The sequence below is a fragment of the Saccoglossus kowalevskii genome, chromosome 3 (genome assembly GCF_978046115.1).
Source record: "Saccoglossus kowalevskii chromosome 3, keSacKowa6.1, whole genome shotgun sequence".
NCBI classification, from domain to species: Eukaryota; Metazoa; Hemichordata; class Enteropneusta; family Harrimaniidae; genus Saccoglossus; species Saccoglossus kowalevskii.
Window position 1 is genome coordinate 4120938 of NC_140643.1, and position 24993 is coordinate 4145930.

At 36.1% G+C, this 24993-nt stretch overlaps 2 protein-coding genes across 2 annotated transcripts in view; one reads left to right on the forward strand and one right to left on the reverse strand.

The window, feature by feature from the left end:
* The window catches only part of LOC100378866 (ribosomal RNA small subunit methyltransferase NEP1-like), a 34513-nt gene extending 31812 nt beyond the window's left edge, over window positions 1–2701 (reverse strand). The window contains exon 1 of the mRNA XM_085496699.1: window positions 2353–2701. Coding sequence (XP_085352825.1) covers window positions 2353–2511 — 159 coding nt within the window. The 5' untranslated portion in view covers window positions 2512–2701. The remainder of the gene's footprint in view (window positions 1–2352) is intronic.
* Window positions 2702–2729: 28 nt separating this feature from the next.
* LOC100376560 (uncharacterized) overlaps window positions 2730–24993 on the forward strand; it is a 146484-nt gene continuing 124220 nt past the window's right edge. The window contains exons 1-7 of the mRNA XM_085496698.1: window positions 2730–2945; window positions 9460–9648; window positions 10250–10476; window positions 12261–12486; window positions 14198–14314; window positions 14864–14942; window positions 17008–17153. Of these exons, the coding sequence (XP_085352824.1) occupies window positions 9484–9648; window positions 10250–10476; window positions 12261–12486; window positions 14198–14314; window positions 14864–14942; window positions 17008–17153 (960 nt within the window). The 5' untranslated portion in view covers window positions 2730–2945; window positions 9460–9483. The remainder of the gene's footprint in view (window positions 2946–9459; window positions 9649–10249; window positions 10477–12260; window positions 12487–14197; window positions 14315–14863; window positions 14943–17007; window positions 17154–24993) is intronic.

A 24993-nucleotide genomic window follows, 5' to 3' on the forward strand; every position in this document is an offset into this window, starting at 1 on the left:
CCACAGAAGATATTCGTCTGTTGCCTGAATTGTTTTCGTAATATAGGGAACGCCATCGACACTTTAACAAAACTTACCTTGACTTGGGTCTTGTTTATCTCTTGTCACAATCTGGAAACTGTTGAACAAATTGCGCGTCGTCCAGTTTAAGACGTTAGTTATTTTATTATTTATTCATTCAGTTTTGTATGGTGCAGTTTTGTGAGGTTTATTATTTTTTGCGACGTTCTTTGTTTACTTGTTTACGGTTTGAGAGATTTCAGTTTATTTGATTTACGTTTTTACGGTAGCTCTGAGCGGGACTCGAACCCACTGTCTTTTCAAGCTAATTTTGTTTTATTTTGATGGCACGCTTGTGTACCACGCCACGACGTTGGTCGTTAAGTGGTGTTCATTTTTCTAACTACTCTAGTGTTCCGATGAGTTGAACGGAAAAGCCAAAACGATTGCTGGTTTCTGATTGCTTCGGTTCTGGTGAGTGTGTATCTAGTGTGATTCGAACCCATGTCGTTTGTATTGGGCGTTTTTTTATTTCCCATGGTAGCTACGCCGTAATATGCAACCACTTCCCCGTTTTATTGTGATTTTGAGTGTTTAATGATGTCTTCCTCACCCGTCACGCCATGACCCAGTTTCAACCACACGGCCATTTTGCAACACAGTTCGTGACCCTCGGCGTCACCCGACTGACTATATGAGCGTTCTCTTCAACTGTTAAGCTAGGATTTATTACCGTTATTATCATTATATTGTCACGTGATTTGTTTTACCTTATGTGTAATGTCTTAAGTATCTTTATTGTAATTTGTATATACCAATTCGTATATACCGAGGAAACGACCCCGATTGAAGGTCATGTATTTTATGACGTCACCAATTCGTGTGTAGGTACTGCTTCTAGATCTGTGCCAAAATAACTTGAGTTTGCGTAATTATTATGAAAGCAATTACAATGTTGAAATATTCAGAGCCGGTACAATATTGTAAACAAAATTGCTTAATTAGAAAAGCCAGTACAGAGTTACGGATATCATAACAATTTGACTAGAATGATACACTAGGCAAGAACAAAAAGGGTTGCTAAGGTAACGTGCCAAACTTCGGTCAACATACACTTGATGTCAGCATCGCAGCACAGCAAGTTTTGCAAAGAACTACTTGAATTCAATTGCACCCCAAAATGATGTCGCTGATCACTCAGTTGTCGCGGCGTATGTTGTACCAAATTTTGACCTCGGCTTTTTTTTCTAAGTGCATGCGACCTCTCACCAATGTATTAAAACACTTTGAATTTATACTTTGCGTGATTATATTTGGTCTACGCGGAACATTAAACTTTCTAAACATTATCTGAGACCATGCATGATGTATATTCACAAAATCATATTTTATATTATGTACGTCTTTCATTCCAAGGCTCAGGCAAATAAAACAAATGTTCTTCTGCCAACTATTATAGACTAGTTTCTAAGCTTTTGACTAAGGCAAATTTATTTAATTTTCCATTGGAAATTTTTGTGATTCTTGTAATTTCCCAGTCATTCATGGTCTTGACAATAAATGTGAATTGCCGTGCGAGCCTAGAGTTAGAATAAAGGGAATGAACGCGAAGCTTTCTAATTATGCCAGCCAGTAAAATACAGAGATTTCAAATATTATAAATAAAATGTATACAAGTGTTGTAATGTCCGATGTAATAGCCACATGTCGAGTTGAGTTTATTTTAATTTATAATGTGAACTATTCCAGTTCATGGATGCCAATGAAATTTGAGAACAACTGAAATGTACAAGTAAGTCAGACTCTTTTAAATGAATGTATCAAGTATACACATGAATTATTTGCCCCAACACATTGGTTTGTTCTTTATTCTAAGTTGCGACTGATATGTTTGTGTGGGCTTGATTGGCAGTCGTAGAATAATAGATTTTCTTGGATTAAAACAGTTTGCGAGCAGGGGTACAGCCACGTATGACTGCATGCATTTTAAAAGGGCGTACACCCTCCCCCCAGGTCTCTTGGCCGACAGTTTTTTTTTTACAAACCTACCCCTTGGAAGCTTAAAAATTACGATCGCATGGATTTACATCATCTATGGGGAGTGTGCATGATATGAAAAAAATAATATCAAAAATATGACCCCCCTCGGAATTAAATCATCTGTAGGGGTGTGGATATGGAAAAAAAAATAATCAAAAAATGACACCTCTCGGAATTGGACCATGCATACTTTTTGTAGAAATATGACCCCCTCAAAAACTGGAATGACCCACAACAGACATGTACACAGGGCCAATCCATGCCATGGTCCGATACCACAATTTGTGTCTGATTGTGGTTGAATACACTAACCTTAACAGTTTCTAATGAACATCTTTCTAAAACAACAATGAGTCTTTTTTGGCTATCCCTTCCTTGTAATGTTTTCAGTTTCTTGGCTGGTTTTGGCCTAAGTTCTTCATCCCAGTTTTCTTCCATATCTCCACGTTTTCCTTTCTCGTTGGCAGCCATGTTTTGTTGAAAATAACGCCCTCATCGATCAGGTGAGAACTACTTTACTTTACTTATCGAAGAACAGCCATTGCTCGATTAAATTGTCTAAAAATTTTGAGAAGTAAATTCAAACTTGTTCAAAGCAGATTCATATCGCCTCCAATTACGTACCGGAGGCCAGGCTCACTTATGTGACCCTTTGAATAGGATTAAAAGGTTAAAAGGTCATCATTCGATGATTATTGCGCCCTCTACAAATATTTGAGTGGTGGTCGCCACAACTGTGTACTGTTGTTCTTGACGCCACGGTTACTAAAAAAGTAACCGTGTTGACGCCTACTATAGTTCTTGAAGGGTATGTATATGGGTATTGAAGTTTGAACTATCGTGTCCTGATTGCTGTGGTATCATGAAAGTAATTTAAACGTTGTCTATATTCGGTCCTGTATAAGGTAAGTTACAATGTATGACTCGTTTGTGTCTGGAGAAACGAAGTCATGACTCAATTATCGAGGCACCGTAAAAAGAACTACAAATTATAATACGTCAAGAAACAGAAATACCCCTTGCCTATGAATGATGTTTGCTTTGTGTATAATACCCGGATGTAATGATAATGAATTTCTGGTACAGTGGTCACTGTGGATACTTTATTTCAGTTGGAATTAGTTTTTGCTGAAAACTCATTTTGGCTGTTTTGTATGTATAGTTTATTTTCACTGATTTGTTAGTTCTACCACAGTCCCTCCTACGTAAAATATAGAAAAAAAAGATATTTTCAATGGAAAATAACGAAAATAAATTTCAAGTTGAAATAAAATACTTTACAGTATCTTGTCTGTCTGTCATGTTACCAGCTTTGTCTCAAAAATGTGTTATCCAATTCAGTTCAGAGTTGGTACAGAGACAGAAATTGATGGTGCTATTATGCACATCAAGTTATTTTAGTGTTTTTCTTTGATTTTTAACATTTTTCCTTCGAGTTTAATCCGAGTTTTGATGACGCAAACGCAGTTCTAGTCTCGATGGAAATCAGTCGTTTTTATGTGAGGATATTGTATCCCGGAATTGTACCTTCATTTGCGCAACGCTTATATGGACAAAATTGTGCCTCGTCAATTTCAAAGGTAAGAAACTGTGCTTGTTATGGTATTTATACACTTTGTATTATCGTTTGTGTCTCGGGTTTGGTGATTGTGAGAAACTTTTGCTAACCTGGCAAGAGCTTCGCCAGAAAAACTGCCTTTCTATTATTGTTGTAGGAACTGATTATGTATTGTGTAAATGGAAAGTTTACATCATGATTTAAGAGGTTTGCAGTGCTCTCACCGGGATTTAAACGTCGTGGTGGTGTCGGCGCAATGCTGCTCTGAGACGCTTGCCAGACTCTGCCTCGCTCAAAATCATTATCGCCATGCTTGATTTCCGCAACATTTACATTTGTTTATGATTTCCACAGCTATTGTTCTATGAGATGCGTTCTCGCTGTTCATAAACAGCCATAAACAAGTTTAGTTGGGTCGGCATGTACTCATTGAAAGTGTTGGTTTATTTACCTTAATCCACTGATCATGCCATAGGCGAAGTTAAAAATATGTCGCTACTCGGAGAGCTTGCCCAGAACTCTACTTGTCCCAAATAAACGTACCGGTACGTTAATTTTTTTCCCTGAAAAATTCCACCCGGTACATTCTTATTTGGGACGGTACGTTTATTTATTTTTCTAAATCGGCCCGATTAAAAAAAATCATGCCTTTTTCCCCATGAAAAACGAAGCCAAAAGATCGCACTGAAACATCGGTAAATCTGGTCTTCCATGTTGCTTTTGCCATGAACTGTCATATTTAAATGTTTTATGGTAATTTGAGCACATGGGCACCATCCAGCATTTTGATTTGTTGATTAGCGACTTGACCTATCAGGAGTGCGTTCGCGTCGTCGCCTCGGGGTGACCCGGGGTGCCTCGCGTCTGCCCAGTTTTCGTTCGACTGCTAAGTGAGGTCACTCAACTGGGGCGACTCGGGCAGTTTTTACCGCCCCCTGCTTACAGAGCCGGGGAAGTTTGTGAAAAAGATAGCAAACAACGAAATCGATAGGTAAAAAGATGTTTTTCTCAAACATAAAATGCAACTGGGCGTGATTTTAAAATAAATTTTATACATTTTACATGAGTTTCGCTCGCATACCAACAGACCAATACGATCACGTGATACTACTTCCTCGGATTACGTTCGAGTAAACTTCTTCTTCGGGGAACGCTTTCATTGCCACAGGTCACTACTGCCACGTCACTTGGGGCTCTCCGAGGGAGCGACGCGTACACACTCCAAGTCAATAAACACTCCTCGTGCGAAAGATAACATGGCGGATATCACATCGCTTCGGGCGTTAACATGTAACCGAAAACATTTGCTTACGATAAAACTAAGTTGAATTTTACTTGCATTTAATAACAATTCACCGAATTTATTTTTTGTACGTTAATATAATCACTACTGAGTACTAATCAACAATTATAACACCTCGAAAACAAGTAAGCTACTGTACCGTGATCATTTGTTGTCATGTGATTGGTTTTTTTGATTGACTGTAATTTTCATGATGCCTATTGTAGAACCAAATTAGGGCCTTTCACTCCTCCTTGACGCCTATTTAAACGATTATACGGCATCTTGCTTTTTGCCAGCCACGAATGTCGCACTAGACGAACTTGATCGATACTGCCGACCATTCCATGCATTTTTTATCGATGTACGACAGCACGCAAATCGAGAAAAGTATTGTCCTTGCAACAATTACGCGCAATACGTCACCACTATACAGTGACTGATTTTAATTTTTATTCAACAAACTACAGTGAGTTGTTCTATGGTCGTATAAAAATAAAATAAACTACATTAAGATACAGTAAAGTTAACCAACGAAACAGAATGCTTAATACAACTAAATAATATTACAAACACATATAGAATCACAATAAACTTGTACGATACAGTACAATACAATACTCTACCTATTATTGCTAAGGAGTGGAAAATCACATTCACATTAGAGTCATAACTATGGAAAGAATATTTTTATATTTGGTGGAGCTGCTCATATATCATCTGCATACATTTTTGTATGTATTGTGCAGTTTCCCAGCCAGTCCGACTCGAGTAGTGATTGGTTTGCTATTTCATTACATCTTGCAGCCTTTCAAACAGTATATTGCTAGACATGCATCAATTGTTGTCCATGTATATTCCTAATTGCTCAGTGTAAACTGCAATTTCTTTCTAGCTGGTATGAATATATTAAGTAATATTTTTTCGCACTGAAAAGATGGCACACAAATATCTTTTTTAATTAAATTTAACAGCTAATGGGAGCATATATACTACAACCTCTGCTTACTTTTGACTAAATGTTTTTTTGTTTTTTTTCAGGGGCAGAGCCAGAATTTTTTTCTCAGAAAGCAAAGCCACTGAAACTGCATATATTACAAAAGCATACTATTCGCTGCATGTCTGACAATTGTATAAAGTTTTGCAGGCCGTCTTTTTTTTTCTTTGAGAAGTGCTGTCAACCAAAGCATAAATATGTGTTTCTCTGTACATAAAAGTTCAATTTCACATGATTTGTTAATATTAATGTATGATAATAAAAACTTGATAATATTTTTTTGGATTCTTGCACTTTATTTGTATCATTGTCATATGAGAAGTACTCTTGTCCTTATTTAGGGCCACAAACTACATGTAGATCTGTACATGAAGTACATGGAAAGTAAAGTTGTTGACACAGGTAATGTACACCAAGGATCATTGCAGTTTCTCAGTTCCTCATCTGGTGCTAGTACTTGTATGACAAACGGTATCTTTGTCCTGTTACTGACTAAAATATCAGAAGTTTTTCGCTGGAATAGTTCTGTGATTGACAGTGTTCTTGTATTAGGAATACAGTTGTACAAGGAAGTTTATCCAAACAGACACAACACTGACTCTTCAACATATTTGCAGATCTGATTTGCATACTTGCATGTCATTTTACCTCTTGTACTTGTTTGTTGCTGTCTGGTGTTCTTGCTGAGACCAGGATGGAGAGTGCTATAAACTTGAAAATGCTATAGAATCAATGTTTGCCAATTTACATCCATGCCAAAAACTGGACAAATTATATGTTGCAACTTTCAGTGTCATTCATGCCCTGTTTGATTGGATAAAGTTTTACGACTTGGAGGCCATTTTTCCCCTCAAAAATCTAAAAAAAACAAACAAGCTTTTTCTAGCTGTTAACAGCTTTTTCTCAGATATGTGTCATCCAGTTTTGTTCAAAGTTGGTACAGGGACAGGTAATAATTGTTTACAAGTGCACATCGCATTATATGTTTAACAAGTTATAAATTGTCTCAGAAAAGCCAAATGAATAAATTTTTACCCCACCCCCTAAAATTGTAACATCAATCATGTTTGCCAATTTATGTCCATGCCAAAAACTGAACAAATTGTATGTTGCAACTTTCCAATGACAACAAGTGAAGGCAGTGTTTGATTGGATAAATTTTTACGACTTGGAGGCCATTTTTTTCCTCAAAATCTAAAAAAAACCAAGCATTTTCTAGCTGTTATCAGCTTTTTCTCAGATATGTGTCATCCAGTTTACAAGTGCACATTGCATTATATGTTTAACAAGTTATAAATTGTCTCAGAAAAGTCAAATGAACAAATTTTTACCCCATCCCCCTATAATTGTAACACATCAATTCTGAACAATTAATAACAGAATTTTAATACAGCTCATGATGAATTAATTCACTGACACAAACCCAGTTCAATATTATAAGTTTTTAGATTTATTTCTGAACGGGGGCTATGACATGACATGTCATGTCTTGTATGTTTATAAACTGTAACTTTATTGGAAACAGCTTTTAAAACAAATCCAAAATCACTCTAGATAATTTTGTTTGCATTGGAAATTAGATCGTCACGCCATGCATGTGCGACGTTTGTGTTGATAAACACTGATTTTTCCCACAATCCAATGTGCTCATCTAATGAAAATCATAGGTATGAGTTTTGATCTGGGCACGCCATGCACTAAGTACTGACATGCACTAAGTACTGACATGCACTAAGTACTGACATGCACTAAGTACTGACATGCACTAAGTACTGACATGCACTAAGTACTGACGGTGACTCCTTTGATAACTTCCAATCACGAAAGCTCAGTAACATCTCAGTTTGTACTTGTTGTCTGCGCAGTCAAGTTGTCAGCTTTACTCATATGAGACCCATATCTTGTGCATATGTGGTGACCACTGCCCTCTGAAGTCCACAACTGGTGATTTTGCAATATTTGCTGCAGGTTTTTTTGGTAATGCAAATATTGTATTCACTTACATTCAATGTTTAATCTTGATGTTGGTGTGTTTGTCCTGATTAAGGTGATGTTTGATCTGTCTTGTGGTAAAACTACGTATGTAGTCAGTTACGGGGCACCTTTGTTTACGAGGCGTCCATTTTGTTAGGTCATAAGGGTCAAAGTGAGTGAATATATGATTAATTAAACATAGCTGCTTCACATCCACATTTAGTTCTCGTAAGATTCGTACCACTGATACTCGCTACAAATATTACCTGTACTCGCTATAAATATCACCCATACTCGCTACAAATAGCACCCATACTCGCTATAAATATCACCCGTACTCGCTGCAAATATCACCTGTACTCGCTACAAATATCACCTGTACTCACTACAAAGATCGCCCATACTCGCTACAAATATCACCCGTACTCGCTATTTTCTGAAAAGTATGTCCCATACTTTTCACCCGTACTTGGCTCACTTTGGTACATTTACCGGTATATATATGAATATTTGGCTGAAAGTCAGATTATTGGGCCATGACCTGGATTGTATTACCATATTTGTTCATGTCGCCTATAATTCTCTGCACGAAAAAACAGAATAAAGAAACAACAATGGTACAGATACAACAGTACATTTTGTAAGAAAAACTTTGGTGCCCATGGGCCCCATGTTAATTGCGCCACACATTTGTAACTCCAGTACCAATAAAACTTGGTACACAGATGCTTTGAGATAATGCACTTTGCTGGTGAGGGTTGAAATGTAGCTTGCATAAATTAGGCAATTTTCAGTTATTTCTAGATCTACACATCAAAGATGCGTGTTCTGGGATAAGCCTGAATGTGATTATTTGCATCAATTACACAACTATGAAATGTGACAAGGACTGAAATGAAACTTGGTACATAAAAGTTAAAATTGTCTGGGAATCAGATACTCCATATTCCGGTACATCATAAGAATTGCCTAAATTAGCCAGTTTTACAATACCACAATATCCACTTACTCATTCTATTCAAAACTTACATTGGGTTTTCAAAATCACATATTATTGTTATAATTCTAAAAACATATTTCCTGAGTTGCAATATATTGCATTATATAATGTATTTGTATAAACTGGAATTCTAATTATTAGGGGTCATAGTTTACCCACTGTATACCTACCACATTTTTCTGCTGAAAACACACTTATATAGAACTGTGTATGGGTGAGGCACATGACAAAAATGACAATGATACCAGTATATTTCAACTAAATTGACTGATGTACTTTTTCCATACAATATATTGTTTTTAATCGTGATTACCATTGTGTGGTAATGACTGATACATCAATAATGTTTTTTGTTTTTGCAAAAATGCAAGAGTTTTCTTGCAATAGTATTATTAACATTTTTGGTAAAAACAATTTATATTATCACTTATACTAGGTGTTTGTTTTCTATCCACTTACCTCGCATACAATTACTATGAACAGTGTTCAAAGTTGTCAATCTTGATTCAGTTAGATATTTAAACTAGTTTATTCAGTTTGAAGCAGAATCACAGGTCAACATGTCAGCAAAAATACCAGTTTTCATTTTCTTTGTGCTTTTTTTGTAGGAGTGCACAAGTTAATTAAAAAACATGTCTACTGCAAAGTCACGAAGTGGCACTGCACAGAGCCAGCGTGGATCATCAGTTGCCTCAATGGGATTGGCTGCCAATTTTATTAAGAATCTCCGGAAAAAGAAAAAGGGAAAACTTCAAGCTATCAAAGAAAAGGATTCTGATGACTCTGACCAATCTGAGGTATTTTTTGATTGGGGAGGGGATGTTATTATACCTCTCAATTCTAATTTGCATAATTAATTGCTTTCAGCAAACATTCTTTCATATGTGTTACATTTCACATGTAAAAAAATGTGTAGGAGTTGATTATTAGAAACTCTTGTAGATGGGGATGGCAGGATTAAAAATAATTTGCACAGAAAGAAATTTAAAATAAATCCTGCAGGACCAATAACAGAAAACAAAATTCTGCACGCTTAAAAAAAGATCACATAACTAAGTAAAAAAAAACAAATTTTGTTCAGTTTTTTTGTAATTTCCCTCTCAGTGTTTCTAATGGTTCACTCCTTAGCCATATGTTTCAAAATAATGTTTGGAATGACAATAAGAAACAATTTTTTTTCTTTACTACTGTTTTTAAACGCATATAATGTTTGTAACAATTGTCATCTACTTGTACATATATAACCATACTGGACATGTATTACTACTCTTTGGGTTCTGTGTTCACTATTCATATAGTACATGAGTATATTCAGGAATCTCACTAACAAAACAATATGTGATATATTGTAATTTTTACAATAAATAAATCACACATATGCATATATTTTTTACTTAGAACTCAGATACAGAAGACAAACAATTGTATAGTCGACAACGATATAACTATGACCCTCCAGATGATCCACAGGTAGCTGCTAACATTGCTATGATGATTAAATACATACAAGATACTGAATTAGAAATTGTTATGTCACAGCTATGCCAGTCATTGCTGAATAGACCAGAATTACCATACAATCCATATCCAGGTTTTGTAAGAAGACTACGACGTCATTCTGAAAAGTGAGTATAGTACGAGATGCTAACAATAGACTGTTCAATACAGTTTCAGGAAAGTCTTGTATATTTGAGAATAGATTGCTTATTGCTATTCAAGGTCATATTGAAAAAATATAGATATACGTGATTACAGAGTTAAGATTCATGACTTGTTTAAATAGAACAAATCTTTGCAAACATTTGAAACTATATTTAAAAATTATGTAATTTTATGTAACCAATGTTTGGCCCAGTAAAATGTGAATAACTAATATGCACATAAAGTTTATATGATGCGGTGATGCGGTGTATCCTGCGGCCGTACTTTCACGAGTGAAGCGAATACACCGCATCTCGAGTGAAAATAACTTCCATACGCAACGAAAGCCACGCGGAGGGTGTGGGGTTCTGTTATTATTACATATGTTCCATATTTGATTATTTCATATTAAAGAAAGAACGTGCAAACAAATCAGATGGAATTTAGATCGGGGAACCCCATTGCCCATTAATATGTTCCAAGATAGTGTTACGCCCTAGCAACGCGTGCCAGTGTAGAACGCGTGTCACTGTCTGTGTGGAAATAATAATCATATGTCTAATCTAAATCACTGTCTGAATAAATTACTCGTGGATGTTTAGTCGGGCCCACAACAGAGCCAGAACTTGAACTGGACGATTATGATACACAGTTTATGTTGAAGTTAAAAGTTCCTCCCCAGAAATGTGCATTGGCAAACAAGCCGTGCAACTGCGGTACTCCACAGACAGGATGACTTTCGGCGACAGCGGTCATCGCTGAGCTGCAAGCTACAACTTCTTTTGTGATATTGCTTTGCTGGTCGTGGATTGAATGAGTCTTGGTTACCGGTTAAAATGTTGCTCATTTGGCGTTAAAAATCTTTATTTGGAACTCAGTAATGCCGCAACGTCGCCAGCAGAAACCTGGTATCTCGATACTGATGGTTGCGGCTCTATAGTAATCGCTGATTTTACTGCGGGTGGATCTTTCCAGAGCCCTTCAAAGTTTATATAACTCAATTTCCAGGTGATCAACATACATTAAGTTTTCCCAATCGTAGTATTCCATGTGATGTACACCTAACACGCCAAAAATGTTGCTGAACGATTTGAACCGGATAAAAATAGCAGACGAAAATGTGTTTACAAAATAAAAATAGTTCGGTAGCCAATGGAAATACCACGTTCATTTGCATATTGACTGAAAATACCGAAAACATTATTGCATGGGTGATATGCAAATTAGTTTGACTCAAAATAAGTGACTGCCTAAAAGTACCATTACTGTTGTTCGAATTTCATTTCACTCGGCAAGTATATTCATGTACCCCAAGGGGAAAATATCATTCTTCTAAATGTTGTTTATTTCGAAAAACGATACTCCTGAAGGGACTACTTTGTTTGCTCTCAAACCTCATTTGCATATGGGTTGTGGAAATACCGATTTTGATTTCAGGGACGAATCAAAATAAACTGCAGTACATATGTAATAATATCTGATATCTTTAATTCAAATGATGATTATCAAATTTGTTTTTGAATATTTGTATCTGATTAGATTCAAATTGATTTGATGTAATTAGCATGTACTCTTGTCAGATTTTTGTAACTTTATTATCTGTATATATTAATTATTGTTTTGGTATGTACTGTAAAATCCTTTATTCTCACTGGCAGTTAATTTCATTATATTAGTGATTTGAGCACTGAGTTTTAAATTAACAAATTTGGCTGAGAAGCAAAGAGTTGTATTGTGTTAACATAGTAACCTGTTTTTGTTTCTATAGATTTCACATGCACATGCGAGATTCCCAAAGTATTATATCCTTATTAGACAATGGTGCTGATGCTACTAGTATCGGGCATGTATGGAGCAGTAAATCCAAACCCCAGATATTTGGCTTACATGATATGGTACAAGCTGTAGATCCAAGATCATTACAGAAATACATATGGTTAATCAATGATCTGACACCAGATACTAGTACTATTTACAATAAAGATGATTATTCTGTAAGTGATTTATGTACATCATGTTTACATCTGGGTGGCGAGGGTAAAGTATGTACATCATTTTTACATCTGGGAGGTGAGTGTGAAGTATGTACATCATGTTTACATCTGGGAGGTGAGTGTAAAGTATGTACATCATGTTTACATCTGGGAGGTGAGAGTGAAGTATGTACATTATGTTTACATCTGGGAGGTGAGTGTGAAGTATGTACATTATGTTTACATCTGGGAGGTGAGTGTGAAGTATGTACATTATGTTTACATCTGGGAGGTGAGTGTAAAGTATGTACATCATGTTTACATCTGGGAGGTGAGTGTAAAGTATGTACATTATGTTTACATCTGGGAGGTGAGTGTAAAGTATGTACATTATGTTTACATCTGGGAGGCGAGTGTAAAGTATGTACATTATGTTTACATCTGGGAGGTGAGTGTAAAGTATGTACATCATGTTTACATCTGGGAGGTGAGTGTAAAGTATGTACATGATGTTTACATCTGGGAGGCGAGTGTAAAGTATGTACATCATGTTTACATCTGGGAGGTGAGTGTAAAGTATGTACTTCATGTTTACATCTGGGAGGTGAGTGTAAAGTATGTACATCATGTTTACATCTGGGAGGTGAGTGTAAAGTATGTACATCATGTTTACATCTGGGAGGTGAGTGTAAAGTATGTACATTATGTTTACATCTGGGAGGTGAGTGTAAAGTATGTACATTATGTTTACATCTGGGAGGTGAGTGTAAAGTATGTACTTCATGTTTACATCTGGGAGGTGAGAGTGAAGTATGTACATTATGTTTACATCTGGGAGGTGAGTGTAAAGTATGTACTTCATGTTTACATCTGGGAGGTGAGTGTAAAGTATGTACATCATGTTTACATCTGGGAGGTGAGTGTAAAGTATGTACATCATGTTTACATCTGGGAGGTGAGTGTGAAGTATGTACATTATGTTTACATCTGGTAGGTGAGTGTAAAGTATGTACATCATGTTTACATCTGGGAGGTGAGTGTAAAGTATGTACATCATGTTTACATCTGGGAGGTGAGTGTGATTTATGTACATCATGTTTACATCTGGGAGGTGAGTGTAAAGTATGTACATCATGTTTACATCTGGGAGGTGAGTGTGAAGTATGTACATTATGTTTACATCTGGTAGGTGAGTGTAAAGTATGTACATCATGTTTACATCTGGGAGGTGAGTGTAAAGTATGTGCATCATGTTTACATCTGGGAGGTGAGTGTAAAGTATGTACATTATGTTTACATCTGGGAGGTGAGTGTAAAGTATGTACATCATGTTTACATCTGGGAGGTGAGTGTAAAGTATGTACATCATGTTTACATCTGGGAGGTGAGTGTGATTTATGTACATCATGTTTACATCTGGGAGGTGAGTGTAAAGTATGTACATTATGTTTACATCTGGGAGGTGAGTGTAAAGTATGTACATTATGTTTACATCTGGGAGGTGAGTGTAAAGTATGTACATCATGTTTACATCTGGGAGGTAAGTGTAAAGTATGTACATTATGTTTACATCTGGGAGGTGAGTGTAAAGTATGTACATTATGTTTACATCTGGGAGGTGAGTGTAAAGTATGTACCTCATGTTTGCATCTGGGAGGTGATGGTAAATTATGTACCTCATGTTTGCATCTGGGAGGTGAGTGTGAAGTAATACATTATGTTTATTTTGTAGGTTCAAGTGCTGGTATCCTTGGTAGGACCTGCTGTATTCACTGGTACTTACTATGATGACCCAATTACTGTCAATATTCGGGTTGAGTATCTTATTTTTGGTCCTGATCTCAACAGAGTAAGTACCACTTTATTTTACTTTCTTACCACAGCATAATTACTGGTATCACTCTCCCTTGCAGAATCTTCTAGCTTATGACCTGACCTAGGGAGTCATAGAGAGCTGCAACTAGACATTTTACACCAAAATTGTTGGTATTCCACATCCTAAGCTTCTGTTGAAAAAAATGTGTGTTATTCATAATAAATATATCAAATATTTGTACATTCAGTGCTAAAATCTTTTCAAAATTTTAAAATACTGAAAAATATAGATTCTGCGGTAGAAGTAGCTGTGAATTGTCGATCCTGTATGGAGTGCATTCATGTCGTCTACTCGAGGTGACGCGGGGCATCTCGCACCTGCCCTGTATTCATTCGACTGCTATATGACGTCACAACTGGGGCGACATTTAAATTAGTCTGTGGCAGAGACTTGTGGGACGTTCCCTGGTGACCACCTAGCTTAGTGAAAAAGACTCATAGTCTCTGCAAAGGAGAATGCATAATATAAGAAATATTTATTTTTTAAGTACATCTGAAAGACATGTTTGTCAATTGTTTACAGGGTGCACAGCTTTTTATTGAACTACTCTTAGAGGACATGAACAACTCAATGTTCAAACAGACACCACATGTATTTCTAGGTAAGTACACTTAATATACACTATGGTTATCCCATCTTCCATTCAAGAAAAGCGTTATTGAACAATTAGGTCAACTTTGTCTATGGCACTTTTATTCAAATTATTGACTTAGTGAATTTAATCTTTAATTTTTTAAATGCTAAATTAGAAATGTGTTATTCTTTAGGAAGTCCAACTTCTGTTTGTAACTCTAACTCTACTGTTCCATTTCCACTTACCTCTGTTAGTTTTTCCAGTGATGATGAAGTGTAAGTGGAGGGGTGGGTTATGTCTACCTGAAAGATTTGGTCTATTTGCATTGGTTATGGGTGATGGGTGTGATTCAGTAAGTTTGTCTTCATTGGTCTAGGGGGTACACTTTGATGGGTGTAATTCAGTACGTTTGTCATCATTTGGTCTAGGGGGTATACTTTAATGGTTGTGATTCAGTAAGTTTGTCTTCATTGTTCTAGGGGGTACACTTTGATGGGTGTGATTCAGCAAGTTTGTCTTCATTGTTCTAGGGGTACACTTTGATGGATGTGATTCAGTAAGTTTGTCTTCATTGGTCTAGGGGGTACACTTTGATGGTTTGTTTCAGCAAGTTTGTCTTCATTGTTCTAGTGGGTACACTTTGATGGATGTGATTCAGTAGGTTTGTCTTCATTGGTCTAGGGGGTACACTTTGATGGATGTGATTCAGTAAGTTTGTCTTCATTGCTCTAGGGGGTACACTTTGATGGTTTGTTTCAGTAAGTTTGTCTTCATTGGTCTGGGCAGTACACTTTGATGCTTTGTTTCAGCAAGTTTGTCTTTTTTGTTTTAGGGGTACACTTTGATTGGTGTGATTCAGGAAGTTTGTTTTCATTTGGTCAAGGGGGTATACTTTAATGGGTGTGATTCAGTAAGTTTGTCTTCATTGGTCTAGGGGGTACACTTTGATGGTTTGTTTCAGCAAGTTTGTCTTCATTGTTCTAGGGGTACACTTTGATGGATGTTATTCAGTAAGTTTGTCTTCATTGGTCTAGGGGTTACACTTTGATGGTTTGTTTCAGTAAGTTTGTCTTATTGGTCTAGGGGGTACACTTTGATGGATGTGATTCAGTAAGTTTGTCTTCATTTGTCTAGGGGTACACTTTGATGATTTGTTTCAGTAAGTTTGTCCTATTGGTCTAGGGGATACACTTTGATGGATGTGATTCAGTAAGTTTGTCTTCATTGCTCTAGGGGGTACACTTTGATGGTTTGTTTCAGTAAGTTTGTCTTCATTGCTCTAAAGGGTACACCTTGATGGTTTGTTTCAGTAAGTTTGTCTTCATTGGTCTAGGGGGTACACTTTAATGGGTGTGATTCAGTAAGTTTGACATAATTCGTCTAGGGGGTACACTTTGATGGGTGTGATTCAGTAAGTTTGTCTTCATTGTTCTAGTGGGTACACTTTGATGGATGTGATTCAGTAGGTTTGTCTTCATTGGTCTAGGGGGTACACTTTGATAGGTGTGATTCAGTAAGTTTGTCATCATTCGTCTAGGGGTACACTTTGATGGGTGTGATTCAGGAAGTTTGTCTTCATTCGTCTAGGGGGTACACCTTGATGGTTTGTTTCAGTAAGTTTGTCTTCATTGGTCTAGGGGGTACACTTTGATGGTTTGTTTCAGCAAGTTTGTCTTCATTGTTCTAGTGGGTACACTTTGATGGATGTGATTCAGTAGGTTTGTCTTCATTGGTCTAGGGGGTACACTTTGATGGTTTGTTTCAGCAAGTTTGTCATCATTCGTCTAGGGGTACACTTTGATGGGTGTGATTCAGTAAGTTTGTCATCATTCGTCTAGGGGGTACACTTTGATGGGTGTGATTCAGTAGGTTTATCATCATTCGTCTAGGGGTACACTTTGATGGGTGTGATTCAGTAAGTTTGTCTTCATTGGTCTAGGGGGTACACTTTGATGGGTGTGATTCAGTAAGTTTGTCATCATTCGTCTAGGGGATACACTTTGATGGGTGTGATTCAGTAAGTTTGTCATCATTGGTCTAGGGGGTACACTTTGATGGGTGTGATTCAGTAAGTTTGTCATCATTTTTGTAGGCATGGACATTCCTGGCACACATGAAAGATTTCCTGATTCCACTATCAACGATTTATGGACACCTGATATGATGGATTCCAGACGTGAAGACTTTGAAGCAGCTTTAATCTTCTCAATACAGAAAGCCAAACCAATCACTATGGAGGTATAACTTACCAAGAAAGTAGTTCTGATAATCTACACTCAGTATTTTTAGAAACTCACTACTTTCTATCTACACTCGGTATTTTTAGAAACTCACTACTTTCTATCTACACTTAGTATTTTCAGAAACTCGCTACTTTCTATCTACACTCAGTATTTTCAGAAACTCACTACTTTCTATCTACACTCAGTATTTTCAGAAACTCACTACTTTCTATCTACACTTAGTATTTTCAGAAACTCACTACTTTCTATCTACACTCAGTATTTTCAGAAACTCACTACTTTCTATCTACACTCAGTATTTTCAGAAACTCACTACTTTCTATCTACACTCAGTATTTCCAGAAACTCACTACTTTCTATCTACACTCAGTATTTTCAGAAACTCACTACTTTCTATCTACACTCAGTATTTTCAGAAACTCGCTACTTTCTATCTACACTCTGTATTTTCAGAAACTCACTACTTTCTATCTACACTCAGTACTTTCAGAAACTCACTACTTTCTATCTACACTCAGTATTTTTAGAAACTTACTACTTTCTATCTACACTCAGTATTTTCAGAAACTCGCTACTTTCTATCTACACTCAGATTCCTATAAGAATCCTATGGAACAAAGTCTTGTAGGATTCCTATAATATTTTGACACGTGTTTTCCCATAGGAATCCTATAGGATTTTGTGTCGAAATATTATAGGAATCCTATAGGATTTTGTCCTATAGGAATCCTATAGGATTTTGTCCTATAGGAATCCTATAGGATTTTGTGTCAAAATATTATAGGAATCCTATTAGATTTTGTCCTATAGGAATCCTATAGGATTTTGTGTCAAAATATTATAGGAATCCTACATGAATTTGTCCTATAGGAATCCTGGATATTTTTCCTCGAGGTCCCAGCTCTTTTGGGGGAAGAGCCCATCAATCACTTACATAAATAACATTATAAACTAAAATTAGTTAAACAAGAGTATTTTACTGCCCAACATGTACCAGACATAAATTTAATACAAGTGTAAGAAGAATATAAAAAAAGATAAAACTATTACCATAAATATATTGCACAACATTTCTTGAAATGCAATGAAAATATAAAGTTGATGACAATTTGTATAATAAATGTAATTCCCTCCACTCTGTACTAGTACTAGATTTTTTTCATAAAAATTATTTTATATTACCGAGTAATTCCAAAAAACAAAACAGTTAACAATCTCAACCAGCAATTACAAACTTTTCAGTCAATCAAGAAATGTACACTGAAATAAAATAAAAGTGTACTGCCTTGGAATAAAATGATGTACATAGTGAGTGATACACAGTATCCAGACAATTTAAAAAATAAATGTATAAAAAGTACAATTACAAAAATACTGGTATGCATATTGTGTTTCTAAAAATAAGCACAGAACCCTCAATTCAATTTCATTGATTTTTAATATGAGAGAGATTCTTCATTTCGTCATGGGTCAGAAGGTTCAATTTGTGATAAAGAAATACAAAATAAAATATTGTCAATGCAGTCTTCTGTGTGATATTCATAGGATTTGAGTATTGGACCTGTAATACAAAAAAGAATTTGTTTCAAATGTTTCATTAAAATATTAATTAAAATATTCCAAATACTGTAAAATACTTTATTTTCACTTGTAATTAATGTTTGCTATTTTCGCTGAAGGGATAATTCAGTGAAAAAAAATTCTAGCGAATATAACTATTTTCCTATATTTCAAACTCACTCATCAAAAGTCAGTGAAAATAATTTCTTCACAAAATACCCAAAAAGCCCTTTCAGCGAAAATTAATTTCAGCTGAAATAAAGAATTTTACAGTAGATATAAAAAAAAACTACCATTTACTGTATATGCACTATTAGATGCTTATTCCCAATAGAAGTGCATATAAACCCAACATTGCATTGGCTGTGTATTAAAATTTACTTTCTTTTGCAATAGAAAAAAATTCTGTATTTTTTATGAGCAAATTCATTACTTAATGGAGCAAATATGCTAAAACAGTAAAATTTGAAGGTACATACAGTACAGTTCTCGCGGAAGCTTTGGCTTTTGTGGCATCATTGTCGCCTACGCATGGCTTCATTGTCGCCTCAGCATCGCATCATTGTGGCATCAGCTTCGCGTCATTGAAAATTGAAGCTGTGTTCGCCTCGCTATTTTGTGGCATCATCGTGGCCTCAGCTTCGCAGTCTCATGGCATCAACATGGCATCAGCTTCAAAGTATTGTGACATGAGTATGACCTCATTATTTGCACGCAGAAGGGCAGTATACAAAAACATGTACAGAAGTTCGATATGTAATCGATTTGAAATTCAAGGCGAATAAAATAATATGGTCAAGAGTAAAATGACATTTTAAAAAGATATCTTGTTTAATTATTTTAGTGTTGCGAGTATTGGGCACCAAAAACTTTGCGAAGTACATTACAATAGGCAAGGTGACGAGTTTCATATTGACTGGAAGGAAAATCGTGATAAATTCAAATCACACGATGCAATCGTCGTTCTGATACAACACAATTTGCTGTATACGAAGTGAAACTGTTCTTGTTATAAAATTTACTTTTTTTCGCTCATTTTATTTGCTGCTAGAAGAGCAGATTCAGATTCCTCATTTCGGTGGTATTTTTCTGTGTTTCGTTTAGTTTTAGCCGAGTCCGACCCCATGCCCACTACTAAAACATGCAACACACACGTACGCCGCCGAGTGCGTCGGCGTAGTCGCCAGTCATCTTGATACAAAGTTCCAAAACAAGTGCGTACATTTCCAACATATGATTGGATGGTTGTGGTGGCGTCGGTCTGGTAAAATTTGACAACCAATTCTCAAAATTAAGTCACGATCAGTGATCTGAGCTCGATCTATACGTACTTTAAAAGTATTCTCACAAACATATTTTCGAATGAAAACGAGCCATGCCCTGTAAAAAATCGAATAGCGCTTGACATGCAGGAATAATTTATTGGGCTTCAGAAAAAAAACGTGTCCATTTAGTGTGGCCGTAAATATTTGGTCACCAGCCGATGAACAATTTGAAAATCATGATTCACACGGAAGTCCTTCGATACTGAAAATCATCGACCCCAGTCTGGTTTACCTTATTTCCCAACTTGCAAAACTGATTTGTATCTCAGCCCTGTTTGTTTTGTTTTTTCTTTTTTTTGAACTGAGGTAAAATCCCATCCGTTTGTCAAAATATACCGATGTTTTCCAGTGAATAATTGCGAAGCCTGTCACAGCACACAAAAAAACTTTGTGAATCGACGATGGAGATTGGATGGTACGACGACCCTTCAATTTGCGTTAAATATGTTTTGTTACAACATCATTGATTGGCTGAGAGTCACCTGATCGGAGCATGACCTGGGTCACAGAACCATATTAGTCCGTATTATCAACAGGACTTTGCGAGAAAACCACACCCACATTTTCAACCATTTTAGCGCGGAAGTTGCCAACAAATGTCGAAAACTCGTGAATTGTATAAATTCGAATAAAATAAAGCTAGCGATTCGTAAGACTGGTTAATAATATATCCCCCGATGCTCTTCGATTTTTTTATTTCAAGGTGAGAAATGGATACTAGTAGTTGAAGTTCCATCGATTTCAAGGCGACTATTTAACCGCGACAAATTACGGGACATGATCCCCATGAATTGCGATAAATAAATGCTGATTGTGTTGAATGACGAACGTCGGGACCGTTTGGGGAAACAAATTACGGTCGGTAGACATTTCAAACAAATGAAATTATTAACGAAAGACGAGATTTTTCTAGGTATTTACGATCATTCGGTCATACCAAATATATACAAAATTGACAAATACACAAAGATGTGTAATAGTAGGTGATTTTTATTTTAGCCTTAGAAATATTTTCTTTCACTCAGTCCACGTCCATGCGTGGGAATTCTATTTAGCTTCATGGTCCTTCGGCTTGTCTTCTGCTTGGGGGGAAACAACAATAATTATACAAATCGTAAACTCAACACAATCAGGAAAAGAAACCCAGACAACCATGTTGTACTTCTGTTGAATACATTTTGTAGCAGTGAGTCACGTCGGAATATTGTCTAAAATAAAATATTCAATCCCAGCCAAATCTAGGTCAAAGGGTCAGATTGCGTGCATATAATTATAGATAGTTAAAACAAAAATTATTTGAACTTTTGACGGTTGTTCAACATCTATGCACGGTTACTAAACTAGTAACCGTGATCTATGAAAACCAGAAAATTTTTAGTAGTCCGAATTGTTGCACGGTCGAAAATAAAACGGAAATTGACCGATCAAAAGCGGAAGCGGTCAAGAGGTTTGGGGGAAATGAGTACAGTACATGTACTTCTTTGTTTGATGAAGCGATGCTGATGCCACATTGTCGCCATAATGAGGCCACAATGAAGCGAAGCGATAATCGCCTAACTTTTTAATGTCGCGACATTGAAGCGATGCTGAAGCCATAACAATGCCATAATGATGCGATGCTGAAGCGAAGGTGAAGCTGAAGTGAAGCCAAAGCTTCCGCGAGAACTGTACTGTATGTGTGTAATGTTTTTAAATACTACATGAATTTCATTGATTTTATTAAATGCATTCCTCTAAATTTGGCTTTCACAAATTGATTAAAAAAAATTACTAGTAATATGAAAAAAGTGTTACTTTCTAAATGTAAACTTACTTGAATTAAATTAGCATTTAATTATAATTTCCCAAAATTAAAAGTTGTTAGAAAAATCAAAATTGGTTCAACAGGGTAAATATTACGATATAATGTTGAAATTCACTGCTGTTATGAGTGAATTTCCCCCCAGAAAAAGCCATGCACTGGGTGACTATTTACATCACTGTCAGTTTTTACTTTGCCCGTACCATCAAAGATGGAAGGGAAAGGTATATTAAGGGAAAAATTTTGTCCGGCGTTGTCGTCGTCGTCGTCGTTGTTGTTGTCGTCGTTAATAATTGATATTGTGTGCATAATGACTTTACTAATTCTATTCCAAACTTTATCAAACTTGGTCACCTTATTCATCAGTATAAAGTCTTCCCTGAGTTTGAACAACAGATGTCCTGTATGAAAATATCATGCAAAAATTGAGAAAATCTGATAAAATATTTTGACTGTTTCTACTTGACTGATCACTGGTGATACACAGTGGAAATATGCATTGTTGTATGTGTTCAATGAAGCAAATGATTTATCTTGTAATAATATCCTTGGTAATGTATCTCAGAATCCCATACTGGGTTTCAAAACCAACTCATGGAGAGATTGCACAGTCTGATACACATTTGCAAACCTACCAATAAAATCTTTACAGAAAACAAGATGTCAGAAAATCAATATAAGCACTCCTATGAACTGGGTGCCTAACTTTGATCAAGATCTGAAGCTAATAGAAAATCTGTTTAGTTCAAAGTTATCAAATCAAAAACAATACATAAAAAATACATTAAAAGCAAAACATTTCATCCACATTTTAAAAAGAAAATTATTCTAAAATATATGTATTCTGTATTTGACAAACAGTTCATTCGACAAATGAAAACTCACAGGAATATGTTTCAGCTATTAGAACAGAATGATAGAGTTTTTATAATACTAGTTTAAAAACGCACTTCAAAGATTGCAGTGTTTGAAGATGTAGATTCTCAGGAGGCACCAGTACTGTTGACTTCTCCCTCCACTGGACACCAACTATTTAAGTTGATTTGCATACAAAGCAGAGATTGCAACATGATAGCTATTCATAAAGGGTGTTTTTTTTTTACTTTTCATATAATACAGTAGTCACACAATGAGGCAGTTCATATTTGTCTCAGTGAATCATTAATTTTTGACATACACCTGTACAAAATACTTGGACTAAAGCCAGCTAAAATTTTCTGTTATCTTGCATGTTTTATGAATCTATTCACATCTAAATGCAGCACTTTTTTTTCAATGAGACATTTGTTTTTATACTAAAATATCTGAATTACTTTGAAGAAAGCTGGAAATTATGTTCCTTAAAATAATTAAACAAATAAGGCACCAATGTTTTTGTAAGATATTTACATCTTTTAAGGACATTCGGTAGACTGATTCCCCACTGTTGGTTCAACCCCAAAACTTGTTTGTATTCAAAATTAATTATGACAATGCATATTTATATTGAAACAAACTATGATAAAGGGAATTATATTATATAACAAAGGGCAAGGTCACCAGAGTTCAACTATGTTTATTATTCATCTGGCGTCATTTATATCCAAGGTAAATGTATCTTACAGTGGTCTAAACGTGAATATCCTGCCCTTAAAGCGAAAGTACATGAATTTCTTTCTGAATCGGTGACGAAAGCGGGCGAAAGCAACAACAGACAACCAAATTATAAACAAGCAAACCTATCGGCCAAAATGGCGGCGACGGCGTTCATAACTGCAACGCAACAACTATTCCTGATGATATGCTATGTATATGCTCTCCACAACCTCAAACTGATGTGATCACCAATACAGAATCACAGATACCAGTATCAGAAAACACTAGCCAATCCATATCAGAATCAGAATCAGCCAACCAAGCCAGTGATCTTCAGAATACAATAAAACAGATACCTATTTGCTCAAAATCACATCTACTAGACAAAGCAAGAAATGTTATTCTAAACAAGGAATCCAACTTCCTGGAAATTATAGAAAATATCGAAAACATATATATAGACATCAACAATAAACTTGATGATCTACAACAGGAAAGACTGGACAGCAAGGCAAAGTTGTCCTCACATGACAAATTAACGGCAAGCTGTCAGAGTGAGATCAAGAATTTACAAACATCACTAGACAACATCAACGCCAATGTACTCAAGAACAATAACGACATAACTAAACTGAACAAAAGCTTCAATAGGATGCATGACACACAATCACAGTAATTAACCATGTTGAAAACCATACAACGCAATTATGCTCTTACGGAAAACAAGAGTGTTGCCTATGTTAACGAAGCAACACAGACAAGATTTGATACAACCAATTCCGAAAAGTCGCTAACAACTGCCAATGCCACAACACAGACAAATCCATCTCTCCAAACAACACCTCCGGTCGAAGAAACCTTAAATCTAAATATTGACGCTACACCATTTATCATCAAAATCCCGGTGAAAAACTCCTATGACGTTCTGAGAGAGGACCATCAAGATCCACTACAATCTACTTCAGCAGATGACAGTGATAACTCTACTGGTGATTCCAAATATGCCATGACCCATACCTCCAAGACTACAAACTCACAAAAAAAGGACTGCCACGGAACAACGACTGAAAAAAACCCCAACCAAAGTCCATCAAACAAAAGTGCATACAATACTGTTATTATTGGCGACTCTATTATCAAGCACATTGATCCACGTAAATTCTCAACAGTCAGGAAAACCCATGTCAAAGCGTTAAATGGAAAAGGTATTAGCGAGGTGACAACTTATCTGGAAAACTCAAGTTTCAAGAACCCACATAACATAGTAATACATGTTGGATCTAATGACCTGGACAGAACTATAGAGTCAATGATAGAAGCACTACTCGACAACTACCATCAGAAATTCGTAAACCTGATTGATGTCGCCCGTAAAACATATCCACAGAGTAGAATATTCGTCTCTAGTATTCTACCCAGAATTGACAAAGCCCAGTTTAACACAACAGCAACTAGTTTCAACTCGTCCTTACAGTCCTTATGTGAAGACACAGCGGATGTGCACTTTATACAAAACAATCTACTTGACGCAACAAACAATATTAAATCGTACTTCTACGAAGATAAAGTGCACC